This window comes from Dendrobates tinctorius, unplaced genomic scaffold (assembly GCF_039654945.1).
Source record: "Dendrobates tinctorius isolate UK_male_01 unplaced genomic scaffold, ASM3965494v1 ptg000235l, whole genome shotgun sequence".
NCBI lineage: Eukaryota > Metazoa > Chordata > Amphibia > Anura > Dendrobatidae > Dendrobates > Dendrobates tinctorius.
In genome coordinates, this window is record NW_027361902.1 from 1,637,682 (window position 1) to 1,661,618 (window position 23,937).

Below are 23,937 nucleotides of genomic sequence, written 5' to 3' on the forward strand. Positions count from 1 at the left end.
CGAACGGAGTGTACAGGCGACCGGCGGATGTGCGCGCACAGTCTTCGCACCTTCTGGAGCAGGGCTGTTAACTCCGGATAATTTTTGAGGAAGCACTGCACCACCAGGTTCAAGGTGTGAGCCAAGCAAGGTATATGGCTGAGTTTTGAAAGGGCTATGGCTGCCACAAAATTACGGCCGTTATCACTAACTACCTTGCCTGCCTCAAGATGTACACTGCCCAGCCATGACTCAGTTTGTCGCTTCAAGTACTCGGCCAGCACCTCGGCGGTGTGTCTGTTGCCCAAACACATCATCTGCAACTCAGCCTGCTGACGCTTTCCACTAGCTGCTCGATAGGGGGACACATCGTGTGCAACAGTGGCAGCTGCAGATGGAGTGCTCGTACGACTGTGCTCTGTGGACGAGCTTTCTCTTCTGGAGGAGGAGGGTCGAACGCCTACAGCCAACTGTTTCCTATACCGTGGGCTAGGCAGCACTGTCCCACCACCGCTGTCCCCTGTGGACCCTGCATCCACCACATTAACCCAGTGCGCAGTGATGGACACGTAACGGCCCTGGCCATGCCGACTGGACCATGCATCAGTTGTGAGGTGCACCTTTCCACTCACTGACTGCTTGAGTGCATGGACAATGCGGTCTTTTATATGATGGTGGAGGGCTTGGATGGCTTTGCGAGAGAAGAAGTGGCGACTGGGTAGGTCATAGCGTGGTACTGCATAGGCCATGAGTTCGCGGAAAGCTGCGCTTTCCACCAACCGATAGGGCATCATCTCAAACGAGATTAGTTTGGCAATGTGGGCGTTCAAACCCAGTGTACGTGGATGAGAGACTGAGTACTTTCTTGACCTACTCATAGTGTCTGGGAGGGTGAGCTGGACTTGAGAGCTGCATATGGTGGAAGTAGCGGTGGACAGGGCGGACTGAGAGAGGGTTGATGATGGTGATGGAGTTGGTGTTCTTTCTGATGGCCTAGATTCAGTATTTCATTGATATAACAGTGGGATTCCCTGACTGCTGTGGCCTTGCAACGACACCTCAACATTTGCTGCTGTGCTAACCGGTGGGCTTACAGTGGGGGAAACAATGTAGCGTTGCTGACTACCTTCGTTGTGATCAGTTGCACATGTGGCACTTGAGGTTTGGTGTTGTGTCCACGCTTGCAAGTGCATGGTGGTTAAATGTCTAAGCATGCAACTGGTATTCAAATTTTGCAGATTTTTCCCTCGGCTAAAGGTCTTTGCGCACTTCTTACAGATAACCTTGGCCTGATCATGAGGATTTTGTTCAAAAAAGTGCCACACTGCACTCTTCCTACTTTGGCAGACATTTTGCGGCCTAGCACGCTGTGATCTTTTAACCCTCTGGACAAGCTGTCCAGCAACTCTTTTGATGTTTGGAACCTGTCTTTGGAGTGCTCCGGGCCTGCCAGATAACAGCTGTTGCGATGTCGATGTCTGCTGTGGATGCTCCTCATCTGAGCTATTGGAAGCAGCACCCTCTTCCCCCAATGGATGCCAATCTGGGTCAACAACTGGGTCATCCATCACCTCATCTTCAATGTCATGTGCACCTTCCTCTGTGTCACTGTGTATGGTGGTATAGTGTGCGGGAAGGGGCACCTGAGTCTCATCAGGGTCAGAATCTGGCTCTGTACACTGCGAGGACAATGTAGTGCTCTGAGTGAATGTACCAGCAGAATCATCTATCAGCGGCTGTGCATCAGTGCACTCCATGTCAGATTCATCTTGGCCTGGGTAATTCACCATTTCACTTGATAATCCAGGCATGGTATGTGAAAACAGCTCCATGGAGTAATCAGTAGTATGGCCTGCGTCATCCTTCAATCTTGGTTGGGGTGAAGGACACAAGGAAAGGTGTGGTTCATGAACATGAGCCTCCAATGACGACTCAGTGCTTTTACTTTTTACAACTTCAGAAGAGGAGGCGATAGAGCTGGAGGCTGAGTCAGCAATGTAAGACAAAACTTTTTCCTGATGCTCTGGCTTTAAAAGCGGTTTGCCAACTCCTAGAAAACTAAGCCTTCGAAGCCTTATGGGGCCAGACGATGACGCAGGGTCAGCACCTCCTGCATTCGGTCCTATTTTGCTCTTGCAACTACCATCAGATCCACCACCAACACCAAAATTACCAGCTGCCAACCCCCGCCCAATTCCACGGCCTCTTCCACCAGCCTTCCTCATTTTTTGTAGAAATGTAGACAAAATCCAACAAACTATATAGTAATGTAAAACAAGGTACAAGGTGTCTATAGGACAGGGGAGATTTTGAATTTCTGCACACACTTGTGGACACTGGACACTTATAGATTGTGTGAGGCCCACTGAATATCAGAGCGCTATGTCACAGGCTCGATGGCACAGGTGTGAAAAAAAGTGACTACAGGATCACAGAGATTTTGAATTTCTGCACACACTAGTGGACACTGGACACTTTTGGATTGTGTGAGGCCCACTGAATATCAGAGCGCTATGTCACAGGCTCGATGGCACAGGTGTGAAAAAAGTGACTACAGGATCACAGAGATTTTGAATTTCTGCACACACTAGTGGACACTGGACACTTTTGGATTGTGTGAGGCCCACTGAATATCAGAGCGCTATGTCACAGGCTCGATGGCACAGGTGTGAAAAAAGTGACTACAGGATAAGGGATATTTTGAATTTATGCACACACTAGTGGACACTGGACACTTTTGGATTGTGTGAGGCCCACTGAATATCAGAGCGCTATGTCACAGGCTCGATGGCACAGGTGTGAAAAAAGTGACTACAGGATAAGGGATATTTTGAATTTATGCACACACTAGTGGACACTGGACACTTTTGGATTGTGTGAGGCCCACTGAATATCAGAGCGCTATGTCACAGGCTCGATGGCACAGGTGTGAAAAAAGTGACTACAGGATCACAGAGATTTTGAATTTCTGCACACACTAGTGGACACTGGACACTTTTGGATTGTGTGAGGCCCACTGAATATCAGAGCGCTATGTCACAGGCTCGATGGCACAGGTGTGAAAAAAGTGACTAAAGGATAAGGGATATTTTGAATTTCTGCACACACTAGTGGACACTGGACACTTTTGGATTGTGTGAGGCCCACTGAATATCAGAGCGCTATGTCACAGGCTCGATGGCACAGGTGTGAAAAAAGTGACTACAGGATCACAGAGATTTTGAATTTCTGCACACACTAGTGGACACTGGACACTTTTGGATTGTGTGAGGCCCACTGAATATCAGAGCGCTATGTCACAGGCTCGATGGCACAGGTGTGAAAAAAGTGACTACAGGATCACAGAGATTTTGAATTTCTGCACACACTAGTGGACACTGGACACTTTTGGATTGTGTGAGGCCCACTGAATATCAGAGCGCTATGTCACAGGCTCGATGGCACAGGTGTGAAAAAAGTGACTACAGGATAAGGGAGATTTTGAATTTCTGCACACACGAGTGGACACTGGACACTTTTGGATTGTGTGAGGCCCACTGAATATCAGAGTGCTATGTCACAGGCAGAAATTGGCTAGTGTATCACAAACTACAAGGTGTATGTAGAATTGGAAAATAGGGGGGGGAAGCCAGCACTGCTTAAGGTTAGAACGCATAAATTGGAGTGCATATGCACATAATGTCTAGCTGTATTCAAAAATGAGATATTTAGCAAAAAAATTGATCAATTCAATTGAGCCACCCCGCCGCGCCAAGGCAATCTCATATGGGGGGTCCTACTCTATATATTTTTAATAAATGCTGTGCCATTACGGCCTCCTAAATACATTTAGAGCATGACCACATCAAGTGCAATCTTGGTTATGTCCGCCATAATTTTTCTGTGTTCATTGTGATGGATTAGGCTGCTGTGTCACAGGCACGGTGACTTCTAAAATGAATCCCTGTGCCTTCTTCTCCCGAAAGTTCTCCCCATCTGAACGCAACTATGATGTGGGGAATCGGGAATTGTTGGCCATGAAGTGGGCATTCGAGGAGTGGAGACATTGGTTGGAGGGAGCTAGACATCAAGTTGTGGTCCTCACTGACCACAAGAATTTGATTTACCTGGAGTCGGCCAAATGCTTGAATCCTAGACAGGCTAGGTGGGCCTTGTTTTTCACGCGTTTTGATTTTGTGGTCTCCTTTCTTCCGGGCACTAAGAATGTTAAGTCAGACGCCCTTTCTAGGAGTTTCTTTGCTGATTCTCCTATTGTGACCAAACCTACTACCATCCTAGGTGAGGGGGTAGTTCTTTCTGCCATCTCGCCCGATTTCAGACGTGCCCTGGAAGAATTTCAGGAGGACAAACCTGAGCGTTGTCCTATAGGAAAATTGAATGTTCCGGACCAGTGGAGGAAGAGAGTGATGTCTGAAGTTCATTGCTCCGCATTGGCTGGTCATCCAGGTAATTTTGGTACCAGAGATTTGGTGAGTCGGTCTTTTGGTGGCCCGCCTTACCTCAGGAATTTTGTGCAGTCTTGTGGGACTTGTTCCCGGTCTAAACCCTGTTCTCGTTCGAGTGGGTTGTTGATGCCCCTGCCGGTGCTCAAGAGGCCATGGACCCATATCTCAATGGATTTTATTTCTGATCTTCCTGTCTCTCAGAGAATGACTGTTATCTGGGTGATTTTTGATAGATTTTCTAAGATGGTCCATCTTGTACCACTCCCAAAGCTGCCATCTTCCTCAGAGTTGGTGTCCTTGTTTTTACAACAGGTGGTTCGGTTGCATGGGATTCCTGAGAACATTGTATCGGACAGAGGAGTCCAGTTTGTCTCCAGATTTAGGAAAGCTTTTTGTTCCAAGCTAGGAATTCAGTTATCCTTCTCCTCTGCGTTTCACCCACAGACCAATGGGCAGACTGAGAGAACAAACCAGACTTTGGAGTCCTATTTGAGATGTTTTATATCTGCTGATCAGGATGATTGGGTCTCATTTTTGCCCTTGGCCGAATTCGCCCTAAATAATAGAGCTAGTTCTGCCACATTGATGTCGCCCTTTTTCTGAAACTTTGGGTTTCATCCTCGATTTTCTTCAGGGCAAGTGGAATCTTTAGCCTGCACAGGTGTTGACACTGTGGTAGAGAGAATGCAGCAGATTTGGGACCAAGTGGTGGATAAGTTGTCCTCTCTCAAGAAAAGGCCCAGCGGTTTTCCAACCGGCATAGGACCATTGGTCCCCGGTTTAAAGTGGGTGATATGGTTTGGTTGTCGTCAAAAAATATCTCTATGAAGGTTGCGTCTCCAAAGTTCAAGCCAAGATTTATTGGACCTTATAGGATTTTGGAGATTCTTAACCCAGTTTCTTTTCGATTGGCTCTTCCAGTTACGTTTAAGATCCATAACGTGTTTCATAAGTCTCTGTTGAAGAGGTTTGTTGAGCCAGTGGTTCCTGCCCTGAGCTTCTGGTTTCCAGTTCTGTTCCTGCCTTCTCAAGCTAAGTGTGCTCTGCTATTTTTTCACATGAGATTTGGTCTGGTTTACTCAGTTTTTGTGGTCAGCCAGCCCCTGCTGGGGCTGTGCTGAATTTCCATTCTTATGTCTCTGTTTTTGCCAGTTTGCTTTTTGTCCCTGATCAGATTGGTCTCTTTTTGCTCTGTCTTCAGAATATACCAGAGTTCTGATATAGGAAATTGAAGTCTAGCGACTTCAGGGTTTTTGTTATCAGAAAGTGTTGGACATTTTTTGGCAGGGTTTTGTGCATGATTGCAGACAGCATCTTTCCTTTCCTATCCTTTCTAGTTAGTGTGGGTCCCATCGTTTGCTCAGCCTATTTTTCTATCTGTGTTTGTGTTTTCATCTTGTCTCACCGACAATACATGTTTGGGGGCTGTCTATTGCTTTGGGGTCTGCTCTGGGGCAGTTTAGATTTCCCCTTTTCTTGCTTTAGGCTTATCTAGTTCTCCGGCTGTGACGAGGCGTCTAGGATCATCTTCGGTACGCTCCACGGCTACTGCTAGTTGTGTGGATAGGATCAGGGGTCTGCAATCCGCTTAGTTACCAACCTCTCTGGTTTTCTGTGGCTTAGCTTGCTTTTGTTTTTCCTCCTCGGTGACTCAATCATAACAGGCAGTGATAAGAGAGGTTGCCCTCTCCTCAACTCTCCCCATGATGGGCAACGACAAGAGAGGAAATCCCCCGACAGGCAGTGATGAGAGAAGGTGTCTCCCGAGAGAGGGCACAAGAGGGAGGAAGTGCGAGCAGATGGTACATACCGTGACGAAAAAAAGTATTTAGTCAGCCACCAATTGTGCAAGTTCTCCCACTTATAAAGATGAGAGAGACCTGTAATTGACATCATAGGTAGACCACAACTATGAGAGTCACAATGAGAAAACAAATCCAGAAAATCACCTTGTCTGATTTGACAAGGTTTATCTTTCAAACTAAGGTGGGAAATAAGTATTTGGTCACCTAAAAACATGCAAGATTTCTGGCTCTCACAGATCTGTAACTTCTTCTTTAAGAGGCTCCTCTGTCCTCCACTCATTACCTGTAGTAATGGCACCTGTTTGACATTGTTATCAGTATAAAAGACACCTGTCCATAAACTCAAACAGTCACACTCCAAACTCCACTATGGTGAAGACCAAAGAGCTGTCAGAAGACACCAGAAACAAAATTGTAGCCCTGCACCAGGCTGGGAAGACTGAATCTGCAATAGGCAAGCAGCTTGGTGTGATGAAATCAACTGTCGGAGCAATAATAAGAAAATGGAAGACATAGAAGACCACTGATAATCTCCCTCAATCGGGGACGCCGCGCAAGATCTCACCCCGTGGGGTCAAAATGATCACAAGAACGGTGAATGACCAGCATTGGATTAGGACCACCGTGACAAAGGCTACCATCAGTAACACACTACGCCGCCAGGAACTCAGATCCTGCAGTGCCAGACGTGTCCCCCTGCTCAAGCCAGTAAAAGGTCCGGGCCCGTCTGAAAATTGCTAGAGAGCATCTGCATTATCCAGAAGAGTATTGGGAGAATGTTATATGGTCTGATGAAACCAAAGTAGAACTGTTTGGTAGAAACAAAACTCATCGTGTTTGGAGTAGACAGAATGCCGAATTGCATCCAAAGAACACCATACCTACTGTGAAGCATGGGGGTGACAACATCATGCTTTGGGGCTGTTTCTCTGCAAAGGGACCAGGATGACTGATCAGTGTACATGAAAAAATGAATGGGGCCATGTATCGTGAGATTTTAAGTGCAAACCTCTTTCCACCAGCAAGGGCATTGAAGATAAAACGTGGATGGGTCTTTCAGCATGATAATGATTCCAAGCACACCGCCAGGGCAACAAACGAGTGGCTTCGTAAGAAGCATATGAAGGTCCTGTAGTGGCCTAGCCAGTCTCCAGATCTCAACCCCATAGAAAACCTTTGGAGGGATCTGAAAGTCTGTGTTGCCCTGTGACAGGCCAAAAACATCACTGCCCTAGAGGAGATCTACATGGGGGAATGGGCCAACGTACCATCAACAGTGTGTGCCAACCTTGTGAAGACTTACAGAAAACGTCTGACCTCTGTCATTGCCAACAAAGGATATATCACAAAGTATTGAGATGAACTTTTGTTACTGACCAAATACTGATTTTCTACCATAATTTGCAAAATAAATCTTCCCAAATCAGACAAGGTGATTTTCTGGATTTGTTTCCTCATTTTGACTCTCAGGGCAGAGACACACTGGCGAATTTTTCGTCCGAGAATCGGGTCGTAAAACTTGCCCTGGCCGGCACCTCTCCTGACCTGAACTTGACAGCTGCACAGTAATCCATCACACTGTCATAGTTGTGGTCTACCTATGATGTCAGTTACAGGCCGCTCTCCTCTATATAAGGGGGAGAACTGGCACAATTGGGGGCGACTATAGACTTTTTTCCCCACTGTATACAGGAGTTATATCTGATCTATATAACGGTGGATATGTCCCTCTGATCGAAGCCAGGATGGGCGAGACCTGCTCAGTGCGGCGCTGGAGTCAGCGTGAACGCATACGGCATTACGGCGCCATTTTATTGAACTCAATATGTATGCGAATTAGCAGACACAGTGACTTCAAGAAAATGGCGCCGTATATCGTGATACGTACACACGCTGACTACGGCGCCATTTTAATGAAAAAAAATTGTACAACAACATCAACATAGCATGGCGTACGCATCAGCAGTGGCCACTGCCCAAATAACCGGAGCGTGCGCACCGCTATGCTGACGTTGTAGAACATTACTTCAATAAAATGGCGCCGGAGCCAACATGTGCAAATACAGCAATCTCGGGCACAATTTTCATGAAGACACGATATAAATGTAGATGTAAAAATGCTCGTCACCCGGGCGAAGAACAGGTTCAAGAGCTAGTTATATATATTTTATATACACACGGCGCACATATCGCGCTGCTGCTCACCCCTTTCCCGAGCCGTTTCTTGATCTGGTACTTCTGGGATATGTGGTCCTCCACCTCTGGGCTGCTCATTGTGCTTCCTTCACCGGCACATTCATCAGATACATGGGGTGCAAAGTCAGTAACGTCCGGAAGGTCCTGTACACACAGGGCAGAAATCACATCCCCCGATTACAGAGGAGACGGAAACAGTCAGCACCACAGCACCCAACAGCTCCAAACTGCACGCCCAACAACCAACACGGTCCACACCCCAACCCACCACCAGGCGCTATACAGAGGGGTCCGACTCGGGAGTCAGTGTACAGGGGTCTCTCTCTGTACAGGGGTCTGTCTCTCTCTGTACAGGGGTCTGTCTCTCTCTGTGCAGGGGTCTCTCTCTGTATAGGGGTCTCTCTCTGTATAGGGGTCTGTCTCTCTGTACAGGGGTCTGTCTCTCTATAGGGGTCTGTCTCTCTCTCAGTACAGGGGTCTCTCTCTGTACAGGGGTCTGTCTCTCTCTGTACAGGGGTCTCGCTCTGTATAGGGGTCTGTCTCTCTGTACAGGGGTCTGTCTCTCTCTGTATAGGGGTCTGTCTCTCTCTGTATAGGGGTCTGTCTCTCTCTGTATAGGGGTCTGTCTCTGTACAGGGGTCTGTCTCTCTCAGTACAGAGGTCTGTCTCTCTCTCTGTACAGGGGTCTGTCTCTCTCTCTCTGTACAGGGGTCTGTCTCTATGTACAGGGGTCTGTCTCTCTCTCTGTACAGGGGTCTGTCTCTGTACAGGGGTCTGTCTCTCTCTGTACAGGGGTCTGTCTCTCTCTCTCTCTGTACGGGGTCTGTCTCTGTATAGGGGTCTCTCTCTGTACAGGGGTCTGTCTCTCTGTACAGGGGTCTGTCTCTCTCTCTGTACAGGGGTCTGTCTCTCTCTGTAAAGGGTCTGTCTCTTTGTATAGGGGGTCTGTCTCTTTGTATAGGGGGTCTGTCTCTCTGCACAGGGGTCTGTCTCTCTGTACAGGGGTCTGTCTCTCTCTGTATGGGGTCTGTCTCTGTATAGGGGTCTCTCTCTGTACAGGGGTCTGTCTCTCTCTGTACAGGGGTCTGTCTCTCTGTACAGGGGTCTGTCTCTCTGTACAGGGGGTCTGTCTCTCTGTACAGGGGTCTGTCTCTCTCTCTGTACAGGGGTCTGTCTCTCTCTCTGTATAGGGGTCTGTCTCTCTCTGTATAGGGGTCTGTCTCTTTGTATAGGGGGTCTGTCTCTTTGTATAGGGGGTCTGTCTCTCTGTACAGGGGTCTGTCTCTCTCTGTACAGGGGTCTGTCTCTCTCTGTACAGGGGTCTGTCTCTCTGTACAGGGGTCTGTCACTCTCCCTGTATAGGGGTCTGTCTCTCTGTATAGGGGTCTGTCTCTCTGTATAGGGGTCTGTTTCTCTCTCTGTACAGGGATCTGTCTCTCTCTCTGTACAGGGGTCTGTCTCTCTGTACAGGGGTCTCTCTCTCTCTGTACAGGGGTCTCTCTCTCTGTACAGGGGTCTCTCTCTCTGTACAGGGGTATCTCTCTCTGTACAGGGGTCTGTCTCTGTATAGGGGTCTGTCTCTCTGTACAGGGGTCTGTTTCTCTCTCTGTAAAGGGGTCTGTCTCTCTGTATAGGGGTCTCTCTCTCTGTACAGGGGTCTGTCTCTCTTTCTGTACAGGGGTCTGTCTCTCTCTCTGTACAGGGGTCTGTCTCTTTCTCTCTGTACAGGGGTCTGTCTCTTTCTCTCTGTACAGGGGTTTGTCTCTCTCTCTCTGTATAGGGGTCTGTCTCTCTCTGTACAGGGGTCTGTCTCTCTGTACAGGGGTCTGTCTCTCTCTCTGTACAGGGGTCTCTCTCTGTACAGGGGTCTCTCTCTCTGTACAGGGGTCTGTCTCTCTGTACAGGGGTCTGTCTCTCTCTCTCTCTGTACAGGGGTCTGTCTCTCTGTACAGGGGTCTGTCTCTCTCTCTGTACAGGGGTCTGTCTCTTTCTCTCTGTACAGGGGTCTGTCTCTCTCTGTACAGGGGTCTGTCTCTCTGTACAGGGGTCTGTCTCTCTGTACAGGGGTCTCTCTCTCTGTACAGGGGTCTGTCTCTCTGTACAGGGGTCTCTCTCTCTGTACAGGGGTCTGTCTCTCTGTACAGGGGTCTGTCTCTCTCTCTCTGTACAGGGGTCTGTCTCTCTGTACAGGGGTCTGTCTCTCTCTCTGTACAGGAGTCTGTCTCTTTCTCTCTGTACAGGGGTCTGTCTCTTTCTCTCTGTACAGGGGTCTGTCTCTCTCTGTACAGGGGTCTGTCTCTCTGTACAGGGGTCTGTCTCCCTCTCTGTACAGGGGTCTGTCTCTCTCTCTCTCTGTACAGGGGTCTGTCTCTCTGTACAGGGGTCTGTCTCTCTCTCTGTACAGGGGTCTGTCTCTCTGTACAGGGGTCTGTCTCTCTCTGTACAGGGGTCTCTCTCTGTACAGGGGTCTGTCTCTCTCTCTCTCTGTACAGGGGTCTGTCTCTCTGTACAGGGGTCTCTCTCTCTCTCTGTACAGGGGTCTGTCTCTCTCTCTCTGTACAGGGGTCTGTCTCTCTCTCTCTGTACAGGGGTCTGTCTCTCTGTACAGGGGTCTGTCTCTCTGTACAGGGGTCTGTCTCTCTCTCTGTACAGGGGTCTCTCTCTCTCTGTACAGGGGTCTCTCTCTCTGTACAGGGGTCTCTCTCTCTGTACAGGGGTCTCTGTCTCTCTGTACAGGGGTCTGTCTCTCTGTACAGGGGTCTGTCTCTCTCTCTGTACAGGGGTCTGTCTCTGTACAGGGGTCTCTCTCTCTCTGTACAGGGGTCTCTCTCTCTGTACAGGGGTCTCTCTCTCTCTGTACAGGGGTCTATCTGTCTCTCTGTACAGGGGTCTATCTGTCTCTCTGTACAGGGGTCTGTCTCTCTCTCTGTACAGGGGTCTCTCTCTCTGTACAGGGGTCTCTCTCTCTGTACAGGGGTCTCTCTCTGTACAGGGTTCTGTCTCTCTGTACAGGGGTCTCTCTCTCTGTACAGGGTTCTGTCTCTCTGTACAGGGGTCTCTCTCTCTGTACAGGGGTCTATCTGTCTCTCTGTACAGGGGTCTATCTGTCTCTCTGTACAGGGGTCTGTCTCTCTCTGTACAGGGGTCTGTCTCTCTCTCTGTACAGGGGTCTCTCTCTCTGTACAGGGGTCTCTCTGTACAGGGGTCTCTCTCTCTGTACAGGGGTCTGTCTCTCTCTCTGTACAGGGGTCTGTCTCTCTCTCTCTGTACAGGGGTCTGTCTCTCTCTCTCTGTACAGGGGTCTGTCTCTCTCTGTACAGGGGTCTGTCTCTCTCTGTACAGGGGTCTGTCTCTCTCTCTGTACAGGGGTCTGTCTCTCTGTACAGGGGTCTGTCTCTCTGTACAGGGGTCTGTCTCTCTCTCTGTACATGGGTCTGTCTCTCTCTGTACAGGGGTCTGTCTCTCTGTACAGGGGTCTGTCTCTCTGTACAGGGGTCTCTCTCTCTGTACAGGGGTCTGTCTCTCTCTGTACAGGGGTCTCTCTCTCTGTACAGGGGTCTGTCTCTCTGTACAGGGGTCTGTCTCTCTGTACAGGGGTCTGTCTCTCTCTCTCTGTACAGAGGTCTGTCTCTGTACAGGGGTCTCTCTCTCTCTGTACAGGGGTCTCTCTCTGTGTACAGGGGTCTCTCTCTCTGTACAGGGGTCTCTCTCTCTCTGTACAGTGGTCTCTCTCTCTGTACAGGGGTCTGTCTCTCTGTACAGGGGTCTGTCTCTCTGTACAGGGGTCTGTCTCTCTCTCTCTGTACAGGGGTCTGTCTCTCTCTCTCTGTACAGGGGTCTGTCTCTCTGTACAGGGGTCTGTCTCTCTCTCTCTCTGTACAGGGGTCTGTCTCTCTCTCTCTCTGTACAGGGGTCTGTCTCTCTCTCTGTACAGGGGTCTGTCTCTCTCTCTGTACAGGGGTCTGTCTCTCTCTCTGTACAGGGGTCTGTCTCTCTCTCTGTACAGGGGTCTGTCTCTCTCTCTGTACAGGGGTCTGTCTCTCTCTCTGTACAGGGGTCTGTCTCTCTCTGTACAGGGGTCTGTCTCTCTCTCTGTACAGGGGTCTGTCTCTCTCTCTCTGTACAGGGGTCTGTCTCTCTCTCTCTCTGTACAGGGGTCTGTCTCTCTGTACAGGGGTCTCTCTCTCTGTACAGGGGTCTGTCTCTCTGTACAGGGGTCTGTCTCTCTCTCTGTACAGGGGTCTGTCTCTCTGTACAGGGGTCACTCTCTCTGTACAGGGGTCTGTCTCTCTGTACAGGGGTCTGTCTCTCTCTCTGTACAGGGGTCTGTCTCTCTGTACAGGGGTCTCTCTGTACAGGGGTCTGTCTCTCTGTACAGGGGTCTGTCTCTCTCTCTCTGTACAGGGGTCTCTCTCTCTGTACAGGGGTCGGGGTCTCTCTCTCTGTACAGGGGTCTGTCTCTCTCTCTGTACAGGGGTCTCTCTCTCTGTACAGGGGTCTGTCTCTCTCTGTACAGGGGTCTGTCTCTCTCTGTACAGGGGTCTGTCTCTCTCTCTGTACAGGGGTCTGTCTCTCTCTGTACAGGGGTCTGTCTCTCTCTGTACAGGGGTCTCTCTCTCTGTACAGGGGTCTGTCTCTCTCTGTACAGGGGTCTGTCTCTCTCTGTACAGGGGTCTGTCTCTCTCTCTCTGTACAGGGGTCTCTCTCTCTGTACAGGGGTCTGTCTCTCTCTCTGTACAGGGGTCTGTCTCTCTCTCTGTACAGGGGTCTGTCTCTCTCTCTGTACAGGGGTGTCTCTCTCTCTGTACAGGGGTCTCTCTCTGTACAGGGGTCTGTCTCTCTGTACAGGGGTCTGTCTCTCTCTCTCTGTACAGGGGTCTGTCGCTCTCTCTCTGTACAGGGGTCTGTCTCTCTGTACAGGGGTCTCTCTCTCTGTACAGGGGTCTGTCTCTCTGTACAGGGGTCTGTCTCTCTGTACAGGGGTCTGTCTCTCTCTCTGTACAGGGGTCTGTCTCTCTCTGTACAGGGGTCTCTCTCTGTACAGGGGTCTGTCTCTCTGTACAGGGGTCTGTCTCTCTCTGTACAGGGGTCTGTCTCTCTCTGTACAGGGGTCTGTCTCTCTGTACAGGGGTCTGTCTCTCTCTCTCTGTACAGGGGTCTGTCTCTGTACAGGGGTCTCTCTCTCTCTGTACAGGGGTCTCTCTCTCTGTACAGGGGTCTCTCTCTCTGTACAGGGGTCTGTCTGTCTCTCTCTCTGTACAGGGGTCTGTCTCTCTGTACAGGGGTCTGTCTCTCTCTCTCTCTGTACAGGGGTCTGTCTCTCTGTACAGGGGTCTGTCTCTCTCTCTGTACAGGGGTCTGTCTCTCTCTCTCTCTCTGTACAGGGGTCTGTCTCTCTCTCTGTACAGGGGTCTGTCTCTCTCTCTGTACAGGGGTCTGTCTCTCTCTATGTACAGGGGTCTGTCTCTCTCTATGTACAGGGGTCTGTCTCCCTCTCTGTACAGGGGTCTGTCTCTCTGTACAGGGGTCTGTCTCTCTGTACAGGGGTCTGTCTCTCTCTCTCTGTACAGGGGTCTGTCTCTCTCTCTCTGTACAGGGGTCTGTCTCTCTCTATGTACAGGGGTCTGTCTCTCTCTATGTACAGGGGTCTGTCTCTCTCTATGTACAGGGGTCTGTCTCTCTCTCTCTCTGTACAGGGGTCTGTCTCTCTCTATGTACAGGGGTCTGTCTCTCTCTCTGTACAGGGGTCTGTCTCTCTCTATGTACAGGGGTCTGTCTCTCTCTATGTACAGGGGTCTGTCTCTCTCTATGTACAGGGGTCTGGTTCTCTCTATGTACAGGGGTCTGTCTCTCTCTATGTACAGGGGTCTGTCTCTCTCTCTGTACAGGGGTCTGTCTCTCTCTATGTACAGGGGTCTGTCTCTCTCTCTGTACAGGGGTCTGTCTCTCTCTATGTACAGGGGTCTGTCTCTCTCTATGTACAGGGGTCTGTCTCTCTCTATGTACAGGGGTCTGTCTCTGTCTCTCTGTACAGGGGTCTGTCTCTGTATAGGGGTCTGTCTCTCTGTACAGGGGTCTGTCTCTCTGTACAGGGGTCTCTCTCTCTGTACAGGGGTCTGTCTCTCTCTGTACAGGGGTCTGTCTCTCTGTACAGGGGTCTGTCTCTCTGTACAGGGGTCTGTCTCTCTCTCTGTACAGGGGTCTGTCTCTCTCTGTACAGGGGTCTCTCTCTCTGTACAGGGGTCTGTCTCTCTGTACAGGGGTCTGTCTCTCTGTACAGGGGTCTGTCTCTCTGTACAGGGGTCTGTCTCTCTCTCTCTGTACAGGGGTCTGTCTCTGTACAGGGGTCTCTCTCTCTCTGTACAGGGGTCTCTCTCTCTCTGTACAGGGGTCTCTCTCTCTGTACAGGGGTCTCTCTCTCTGTACAGGGGTCTGTCTGTCTCTCTCTCTGTACAGGGGTCTGTCTCTCTGTACAGGGGTCTGTCTCTCTCTCTCTCTGTACAGGGGTCTGTCTCTCTGTACAGGGGTCTGTCTCTCTCTCTGTACAGGGGTCTGTCTCTCTCTCTCTCTGTACAGGGGTCTGTCTCTCTCTCTGTACAGGGGTCTGTCTCTCTCTCTGTACAGGGGTCTGTCTCTCTCTATGTACAGGGGTCTGTCTCCCTCTCTGTACAGGGGTCTGTCTCTCTGTACAGGGGTCTGTCTCTCTGTACAGGGGTCTGTCTCTCTCTCTCTGTACAGGGGTCTGTCTCTCTCTCTCTGTACAGGGGTCTGTCTCTCTCTATGTACAGGGGTCTGTCTCTCTCTATGTACAGGGGTCTGTCTCTCTCTATGTACAGGGGTCTGTCTCTCTCTCTCTCTGTACAGGGGTCTGTCTCTCTCTATGTACAGGGGTCTGTCTCTCTCTCTGTACAGGGGTCTGTCTCTCTCTATGTACAGGGGTCTGTCTCTCTCTATGTACAGGGGTCTGTCTCTCTCTATGTACAGGGGTCTGTCTCTCTCTATGTACAGGGGTCTGGTTCTCTCTATGTACAGGGGTCTGTCTCTCTCTATGTACAGGGGTCTGTCTCTCTCTCTGTACAGGGGTCTGTCTCTCTCTATGTACAGGGGTCTGTCTCTCTCTCTGTACAGGGGTCTGTCTCTCTCTATGTACAGGGGTCTGTCTCTCTCTCTGTACAGGGGTCTGTCTCTCTCTATGTACAGGGGTCTGTCTCTCTCTATGTACAGGGGTCTGTCTCTCTCTATGTACAGGGGTCTGGTTCTCTCTATGTACAGGGGTCTGTCTCTCTCTATGTACAGGGGTCTGTCTCTCTCTATGTACAGGGGTCTGTCTCTCTCTCTGTACAGGGGTCTGTCTCTCTCTCTGTACAGGGGTCTGTCTCTCTCTATGTACAGGGGTCTGTCTCTCTCTATGTACAGGGGTCTGTCTCTCTCTATGTACAGGGGTCTGTCTCTCTCTATGTACAGGGGTCTGTCTCTCTCTATGTACAGGGGTCTGTCTCTCTCTATGTACAGGGGTCTGTCTCTCTCTCTGTACAGGGGTCTGTCTCTCTCTCTGTACAGGGGTCTGTCTCTCTCTATGTACAGGGGTCTGTCTCTCTCTATGTACAGGGGTCTGTCTCTCTCTATGTACAGGGGTCTGTCTCTCTCTATATACAGGGGTCTGTCTCTCTCTATGTACAGGGGTCTGTCTCTCTCTCTCTGTACAGGGGTCTGTCTCTCTCTATGTACAGGGGTCTGTCTCTCTCTATGTACAGGGGTCTGTCTCTCTCTATGTACAGGGGTCTGTCTCTATGTACAGGGGTCTGTCTCTCTCTCTCTGTACAGGGGTCTGTCTCTCTCTATGTACAGGGGTCTGTCTCTCTCTGTACAGGGGTCTGTCTCTCTCTATGTACAGGGGTCTGTCTCTCTATGTACAGGGGTCTGTCTCTCTCTATGTACAGGGGTCTGTCTCCCTCTCTGTACAGGGGTCTGTCTCTCTGTACAGGGGTCTGTCTCTCTCTCTGTACAGGGGTCTGTCTCTCTCTCTGTACAGGGGTCTGTCTCTCTCTCTGTACAGGGGTCTGTCTCTCTCTCTGTACAGGGGTCTGTCTCTCTGTACAGGGGTCTGTCTCTCTCTCTGTACAGGGGTCTGTCTCTCTGTACAGGGGTCTGTCTCTCTGTACAGGGGTCTGTCTCTCTCTCTGTACAGGGGTCTGTCTCTCTGTACAGGGGTCTGTCTCTCTGTACAGGGGTCTGTCTCTCTCTATGTACAGGGGTCTGTCTCTCTCTATGTACAGGGGTCTGTCTCTCTCTATGTACAGGGGTCTGTCTCTCTCTCTGTACAGGGGTCTGTCTCTCTCTATGTACAGGGGTCTGTCTCTCTGTACAGGGGTCTGTCTCTCTGTACAGGGGTCTGTCTCTCTCTGTACAGGGGTCTGTCTCTCTGTACAGGGGTCTGTCTCTCTCTCTGTACAGGGGTCTGTCTCTCTGTACAGGGGTCTGTCTCTCTCTCTGTACAGGGGTCTGTCTCTCTCTATGTACAGGGGTCTGTCTCTCTCTATGTACAGGGGTCTGTCTCTCTGTACAGGGGTCTCTCTCTCTGTACAGGGGTCTGTCTCTCTCTATGTACAGGGGTCTGTCTCTCTCTATGTACAGGGGTCTGTCTCTCTCTATGTACAGGGGTCTGTCTCTCTGTACAGGGGTCTGTCTCTCTGTACAGGGGTCTGTCTCTCTCTGTACAGGGGTCTGTCTCTCTCTCTGTACAGGGGTCTGTCTCTCTCTCTGTACAGGGGTCTGTCTCTCTGTACAGGGGTCTGTCTCTCTCTATGTACAGGGGTCTGTCTCTCTGTACAGGGGACTGTCTCTCTGTACAGGGGTCTGTCTCTCTCTCTGTACAGGGGTCTGTCTCTCTCTATGTACAGGGGTCTGTCTCTCTCTATGTACAGGGGTCTGCCTCTCTCTCTCTGTACAGGGGTCTGTCTCTCTCTCTGTACAGGGGTCTGTCTCTCTCTCTGTACAGGGGTCTGTCTCTCTCTCTGTACAGGGGTCTGTCTCTCTCTATGTACAGGGGTCTGTCTCTCTGTACAGGGGTCTGTCTCTCTCTCTGTACAGGGGTCTGTCTCTCTCTCTGTACAGGGGTCTGTCTCTCTCTATGTACAGGGGTCTGTCTCTCTCTATGTACAGGGGTCTGTCTCTCTCTCTGTACAGGGGTCTGTCTCTCTCTATGTACAGGGGTCTGTCTCTCTCTATGTACAGGGGTCTGTCTCTCTCTCTCTGTACAGGGGTCTGTCTCTCTCTATGTACAGGGGTCTGTCTCTCTCTATGTACAGGGGTCTGTCTCCCTCTCTGTACAGGGGTCTGTCTCTCTGTACAGGGGTCTGTCTCTCTCTCTGTACAGGGGTCTGTCTCTCTGTACAGGGGTCTGTCTCTCTCTCTGTACAGGGGTCTGTCTCTCTGTACAGGGGTCTGTCTCTCTCTCTGTACAGGGGTCTGTCTCTCTCTCTGTACAGGGGTCTGTCTCTCTCTCTGTACAGGGGTCTGTCTCTCTCTCTGTACAGGGGTCTGTCTCTCTGTACAGGGGTCTGTCTCTCTCTCTGTACAGGGGTCTGTCTCTCTGTACAGGGGTCTGTCTCTCTCTCTGTACAGGGGTCTGTCTCTCTCTCTGTACAGGGGTCTGTCTCTCTGTACAGGGGTCTGTCTCTATGTACAGGGGTCTGTCTCTCTCTATGTACAGGGGTCTGTCTCTCTCTATGTACAGGGGTCTGTCTCTCTCTATGTACAGGGGTCTGTCTCTCTCTCTGTACAGGGGTCTGTCTCTCTCTATGTACAGGGGTCTGTCTCTCTGTACAGGGGTCTGTCTCTCTGTACAGGGGTCTGTCTCTCTCTGTACAGGGGTCTGTCTCTCTGTACAGGGGTCTGTCTCTCTCTGTACAGGGGTCTGTCTCTCTGTACAGGGGTCTGTCTCTCTCTCTGTACAGGGGTCTGTCTCTCTCTATGTACAGGGGTCTGTCTCTATGTACAGGGGTCTGTCTCTCTCTCTGTACAGGGGTCTGTCTCTCTGTACAGGGGTCTGTCTCTCTCTCTGTACAGGGGTCTGTCTCTCTCTCTGTACAGGGGTCTGTCTCTCTGTACAGGGGTCTGTCTCTCTCTATGTACAGGGGTCTGTCTCTCTCTATGTACAGGGGTCTGTCTCTCTCTCTGTACAGGGGTCTGTCTCTCTCTATGTACAGGGGTCTGTCTCTCTGTACAGGGGTCTGTCTCTCTCTGTACAGGGGTCTGTCTCTCTGTACAGGGGTCTGTCTCTCTCTCTGTACAGGGGTCTGTCTCTCTCTCTGTACAGGGGTCTGTCTCTCTCTCTGTACAGGGGTCTGTCTCTCTGTACAGGGGTCTGTCTCTCTCTATGTACAGGGGTCTGTCTCTCTGTACAGGGGTCTGTCTCTCTCTATGTACAGGGGTCTGTCTCTCTCTATGTACAGGGGTCTGTCTCTATGTACAGGGGTCTGTCTCTCTGTACAGGGGTCTGTCTCTCTGTACAGGGGTCTGTCTCTCTCTCTGTACAGGGGTCTGTCTCTCTGTACAGGGGTCTGTCTCTCTCTCTGTACAGGGGTCTGTCTCTCTCTATGTACAGGGGTCTGTCTCTCTCTATGTACAGGGGTCTGTCTCTCTGTACAGGGGTCTGTCTCTCTCTATGTACAGGGGTCTGTCTCTCTCTATGTACAGGGGTCTCTCTCTCTGTACAGGGGTCTGTCTCTCTCTGTACAGGGGTCTGTCTCTCTCTCTGTACAGGGGTCTGTCTCTCTCTATGTACAGGGGTCTGTCTCTCTCTATGTACAGGGGTCTGTCTCTCTCTATGTACAGGGGTCTGTCTCTCTCTCTCTGTACAGGGGTCTGTCTCTCTGTACAGGGGTCTGTCTCTCTCTCTGTACAGGGGTCTGTCTCTCTCTATGTACAGGGGTCTGTCTCTCTCTATGTACAGGGGTCTGTCTCTCTCTATGTACAGGGGTCTGTCTCTCTCTCTCTGTACAGGGGTCTGTCTCTCTCTCTGTACAGGGGTCTGTCTCTCTCTCTGTACAGGGGTCTGTCTCTCTCTATGTACAGGGGTCTGTCTCTCTCTATGTACAGGGGTCTGTCTCTCTCTCTGTACAGGGGTCTGTCTCTCTCTCTGTACAGGGGTCTGTCTCTCTCTCTGTACAGGGGTCTGTCTCTCTCTCTGTACAGGGGTCTGTCTCTCTCTATGTACAGGGGTCTGTCTCTCTCTATGTACAGGGGTCTGTCTCTCTCTCTGTACAGGGGTCTGTCTCTCTCTCTGTACAGGGGTCTGTCTCTCTCTCTGTACAGGGGTCTGTCTCTCTCTATGTACAGGGGTCTGTCTCTCTCTCTGTACAGGGGTCTGTCTCTCTCTATGTACAGGGGTCTGTCTCTCTGTACAGGGGTCTGTCTCTCTCTCTGTACAGGGGTCTGTCTCTCTCTCTGTACAGGGGTCTGTCTCTCTCTTTGTACAGGGGTCTGTCTCTCTCTCTGTACAGGGGTCTGTCTCTCTCTCTGTACAGGGGTCTGTCTCTCTCTATGTACAGGGGTCTGTCTCTCTCTATGTACAGGGGTCTGTCTCTCTCTATGTACAGGGGTCTGTCTCTCTCTGTACAGGGGTCTGTCTCTCTCTGTATAGGGGTCTCTCTCGGTCACCTGTCGCGGTCGTTACCTCGGCTCGGTCTCCGGTGCGGGGGTCGCGGTGGATAGCTGGACCGTCACAGATAGAAGCTGTTGTCCGTGGTTGTCATAGTAACGCTCACCAGCTGCTGAGGAGCGCGCAGGCGCAGTAAGCTCGGCTGTACGTGCGCCGTCACCAGAGGGCAGACGTCAGACGTCGTGCGCTGCTGCCAGGTAAGACGTCACTTCCGGGGGCCGGAAAAGGAGGAGACGCCATTGGTTGTGATCCTCGGATGTAGGCGGCTCCCTGCTGAGGAGAGCGGGGGAGAGTCAGCCCCGCACTGAGGCGCGGGCATCACCGGCATGGCGGGAAGGGGTTAATGGCGCGGACCTCACCGGTCAGACGGGAAGGGGTTAATGGTGTAGACATCACCGGTCAGACGGGAAGGGGTTAATGGTGTAGACTTCACCGGTCAGACGGGAAGGGGTTAATGGCGCAGACCTCACCGGACAGGCGGGAAGAGGTTAATGGTGTAGACATCACCGGTCAGACGGGAAGAGGTTAATGGCGTAGACATCACCGGTCGGACGGGAAGGGGTTAATGGTGTAGACTTCACCGGTCGGACGGGAAGAGGTTAATGGTGCAGACATCACCGGTCAGACGGGAAGAGGTTAATGGTGCAGACCTCACCGGTCAGACGGGAAGGGGTTAATGGCGCAGACCTCACCGGTCAGACGGGAAGGGGTTAATGGCGCAGACCTCACCGGTCAGACGGGAAGGGGTTAATGGTGTAGACATCACCGGTCAGACGGGAAGAGGTTAATGGTGTAGACATCACCGGTCAGACGGGAAGAGGTTAATGGCGTAGACATCACCGGTCGGACGGGAAGGGGTTAATGGTGTAGACATCACCGGTCGGACGGGAAGAGGTTAATGGTGCAGACATCACCGGTCAGACGGGAAGAGGTTAATGGTGCAGACCTCACCGGTCAGACGGGAAGGGGTTAATGGCGCAGACCTCACCGGTCAGACGGGAAGAGGTTAATGGCGCAGACCTCACCGGTCAGACGGGAAGGGGTTAATGGTGTAGACATCACCGGTCGGACGGGAAGAGGTTAATGGTGCAGACATCACCGGTCAGACGGGAAGAGGTTAATGGTGCAGACCTCACCGGTCAGACGGGAAGGGGTTAATGGCGCAGACCTCACCGGTCAGACGGGAAGGGGTTAATGGCGCAGACCTCACCGGTCAGACGGGAAGGGGTTAATGGTGTAGACATCACCGGTCAGACGGGAAGAGGTTAATGGTGTAGACATCACCGGTCAGACGGGAAGAGGTTAATGGCGCGGACCTCACCGGTCAGACGGGAAGAGGTTAATGGTGCAGACTTCACCGGTCAGACGGGAAGGGGTTAATGGTGTAGACTTCACCGGTCAGGCGGGAAGGGGTTAATGGTGCAGACATCACCGGTCAGACGGGAAGGGGTTAATGGTGTAGACATCACCGGTCAGACGGGAAGAGGTTAATGGCGCGGACCTCACCGGTCAGACGGGAAGAGGTTAATGGTGCAGACATCACCGGTCAGACGGGAAGGGGTTAATGGTGTAGACTTCACCGGTCAGGCGGGAAGGGGTTAATGGTGCAGACTTCACCGGTCCGACGGGAAGGGGTTAATGGTGCAGACATCACCGGTCAGACGGGAAGGGGTTAATGGTGTAGACTTCACCGGTCAGACGGGAAGGGGTTAATGGTGTAGACTTCACCGGTCAGACGGGAAGGGGTTAATGGCGCGGACCTCACCGGTCAGACGGGAAGAGGTTAATGGCGCACACCTCACCGGTCAGACGGGAAGGGGTTAATGGCGTAGACATCACCGGTCGGACGGGAAGGGGTTAATGGCGTAGACATCACCGGTCGGACGGGAAGGGGTTAATGGTGTAGACATCACCGGTCGGACGGGAAGGGGTTAATGGTGTAGACATCACCGGTCAGACGGGAAGGGGTTAATGGTGTAGACATCACCGGTCAGACGGGAAGGGGTTAATGGTGTAGACATCACCGGTCAGACGGCTAGGGGTTAATGGTGTAGACATCACCGGTCAGACGGCTAGGGGTTAATGGCGCAGACATCACCGGTCAGACGGCTAGGGGTTAATGGCGCAGACCTCACCGGTCAGACGGGAAGGGGTTAATGGTGTAGACATCACCTGTCAGACGGGAAGGGGTTAATGGCGTAGACATCACCGGTCAGACGGGAAGGGGTTAATGGCGTAGACATCACCGGTCAGACGGGAAGGGGTTAATGGCACAGACCTCACCGGTCAGACGGCTAGGGGTTAATGGCGCGGACCTCACCGGTCAGACGGGAAGGGGTTAATGGCGCGGACCTCACCGGTCAGACGGGAAGGGGTTAATGGCGCAGACCTCACCGGACAGACGGCTAGGGGTTAATGGCGCGGACCTCACGGTCAGACGGCTAGGGGTTAATGGCGCAGACCTCACCGGACAGACGGGAAGGGGTTAATGGCGTAGACATCACCGGTCAGACGGGAAGGGGTTAATGGCGTAGACATCACCGGTCAGACGGGAAGGGGTTAATGGCGTAGACATCACCGGTCAGACGGGAAGGGCTTTAATGGCGCAGACCTCGCCGGTCAGACGGGAAGGGGTTAATGGCTCAGACCTCGCCGGTCAGACGGGTAGGGGTTAATGGCGCAGACCTCGCCGGTCAGACGGGAAGGGGTTAATGGCGCAGACCTCGCCGGTCAGACGGGAAGGGGTTAATGGCGCAGACCTCACCGGTCAGACGGGAAGGGGTTAATGGCGCAGACCTCGCCGGTCAGACGGGAAGGGGTTAATGGCGCAGACCTTACCGGTCAGACGGGAAGGGGTTAATGGCGCGGACCTCACCGGTCAGACGGCTAGGGGTTAATGGTGCGGACCTCACCGGTCAGACGGCTAGGGGTTAATGGCGCAGACCTCACCGGTCAGACAGGAAGAGGTTAATGGCGCAGACCTCACTGGACATACGGGAAGGGGTTAATGGCGTAGACATCACCGGTCAGACGGGAAGAGGTTAATGGCGTAGACATCACCGGTCAGACGGGAAGGGGTTAATGGCGCAGACCTCGCCGGTCAGACGGGAAGGGGTTAATGGCGCAGACCTCGCCGGTCAGACGGGAAGGGGTTAATGGCGCAGACCTCGCCGGACAGATGGGAAGGGGTTAATGGTGCAGACCTCACCGGACAGACGGGAAGGGGTTAATGGCGCAGACCTCGCCGGACAGACGGCTAGGGGTTAATGGCGCAGACCTCGCCGGACAGACGGGAAGGGGTTAATGGCGCAGACCTCGCCGGACCGGTGGGAAGGGGTTAATGGCGCAGACCTCACCGGTCAGACGGGAAGGGGTTAATGGCGCAGACCTCATCGGTCAGTCGGGAAAGGGTTAATGGCGCAGACCTCACTGGTCAGACTGGAAGAGGTTAATGGCGCAGACCTCGCCGGACCGGTGGGAAGGGGTTCATGGCGCAGACCTCACCGGTCAGACGGGAAGGGGTTCATGGCGCAGACCTCACCGGTCAGTCGGGAAGGGGTTAATGGTGCAGACCTCACCGGTCAGTCGGGAAGGGGTTAATGGTGCAGACCTCACCGGTCAGGCTGGAAGTGGCTAATGGCGCAGACCTCGGCAGTCAGATGGGAGGGTTTTTTTTTTTTGGGGGGGGGGTCCCCTATTTTTGTAGCCAGTGAAGGCGCAGTGTACAGCTCTGAGCTGATATTAATAGCCTCGGAAGCACCATGGGTGTCGCCCCCTCCCCAGGCTATAAACATCGGCAGCTGTCGGCTTTCCCTCTGCTGGTTAAGAAGACGACGCTGGAGCCCAGCAT

The 23,937-nt window shown here is 51.9% G+C and overlaps 1 protein-coding gene across 3 annotated transcripts in view; it reads right to left on the reverse strand.

The window, feature by feature from the left end:
- MAPK15 (mitogen-activated protein kinase 15) overlaps positions 1-20,299 on the reverse strand; it is a 134,615-nt gene extending 114,316 nt beyond the window's left edge. For 2 of the 3 annotated variants that reach the window (XM_073556544.1, XM_073556542.1), the window contains exons 1-2: positions 20,103-20,252; positions 8,435-8,569 (exon numbers count right to left, since the gene is read on the reverse strand). In XM_073556544.1, coding sequence (XP_073412645.1) covers positions 8,435-8,503 — 69 coding nt within the window. In that variant the 5' untranslated portion in view covers positions 8,504-8,569; positions 20,103-20,252. Of the gene's footprint in view, positions 1-8,434; positions 8,570-20,102 lie in introns of all 3 variants that reach the window. The other variant, XM_073556543.1, reaches the window with a different exon arrangement.
- Positions 20,300-23,937: the final 3,638 nt, after the last annotated feature.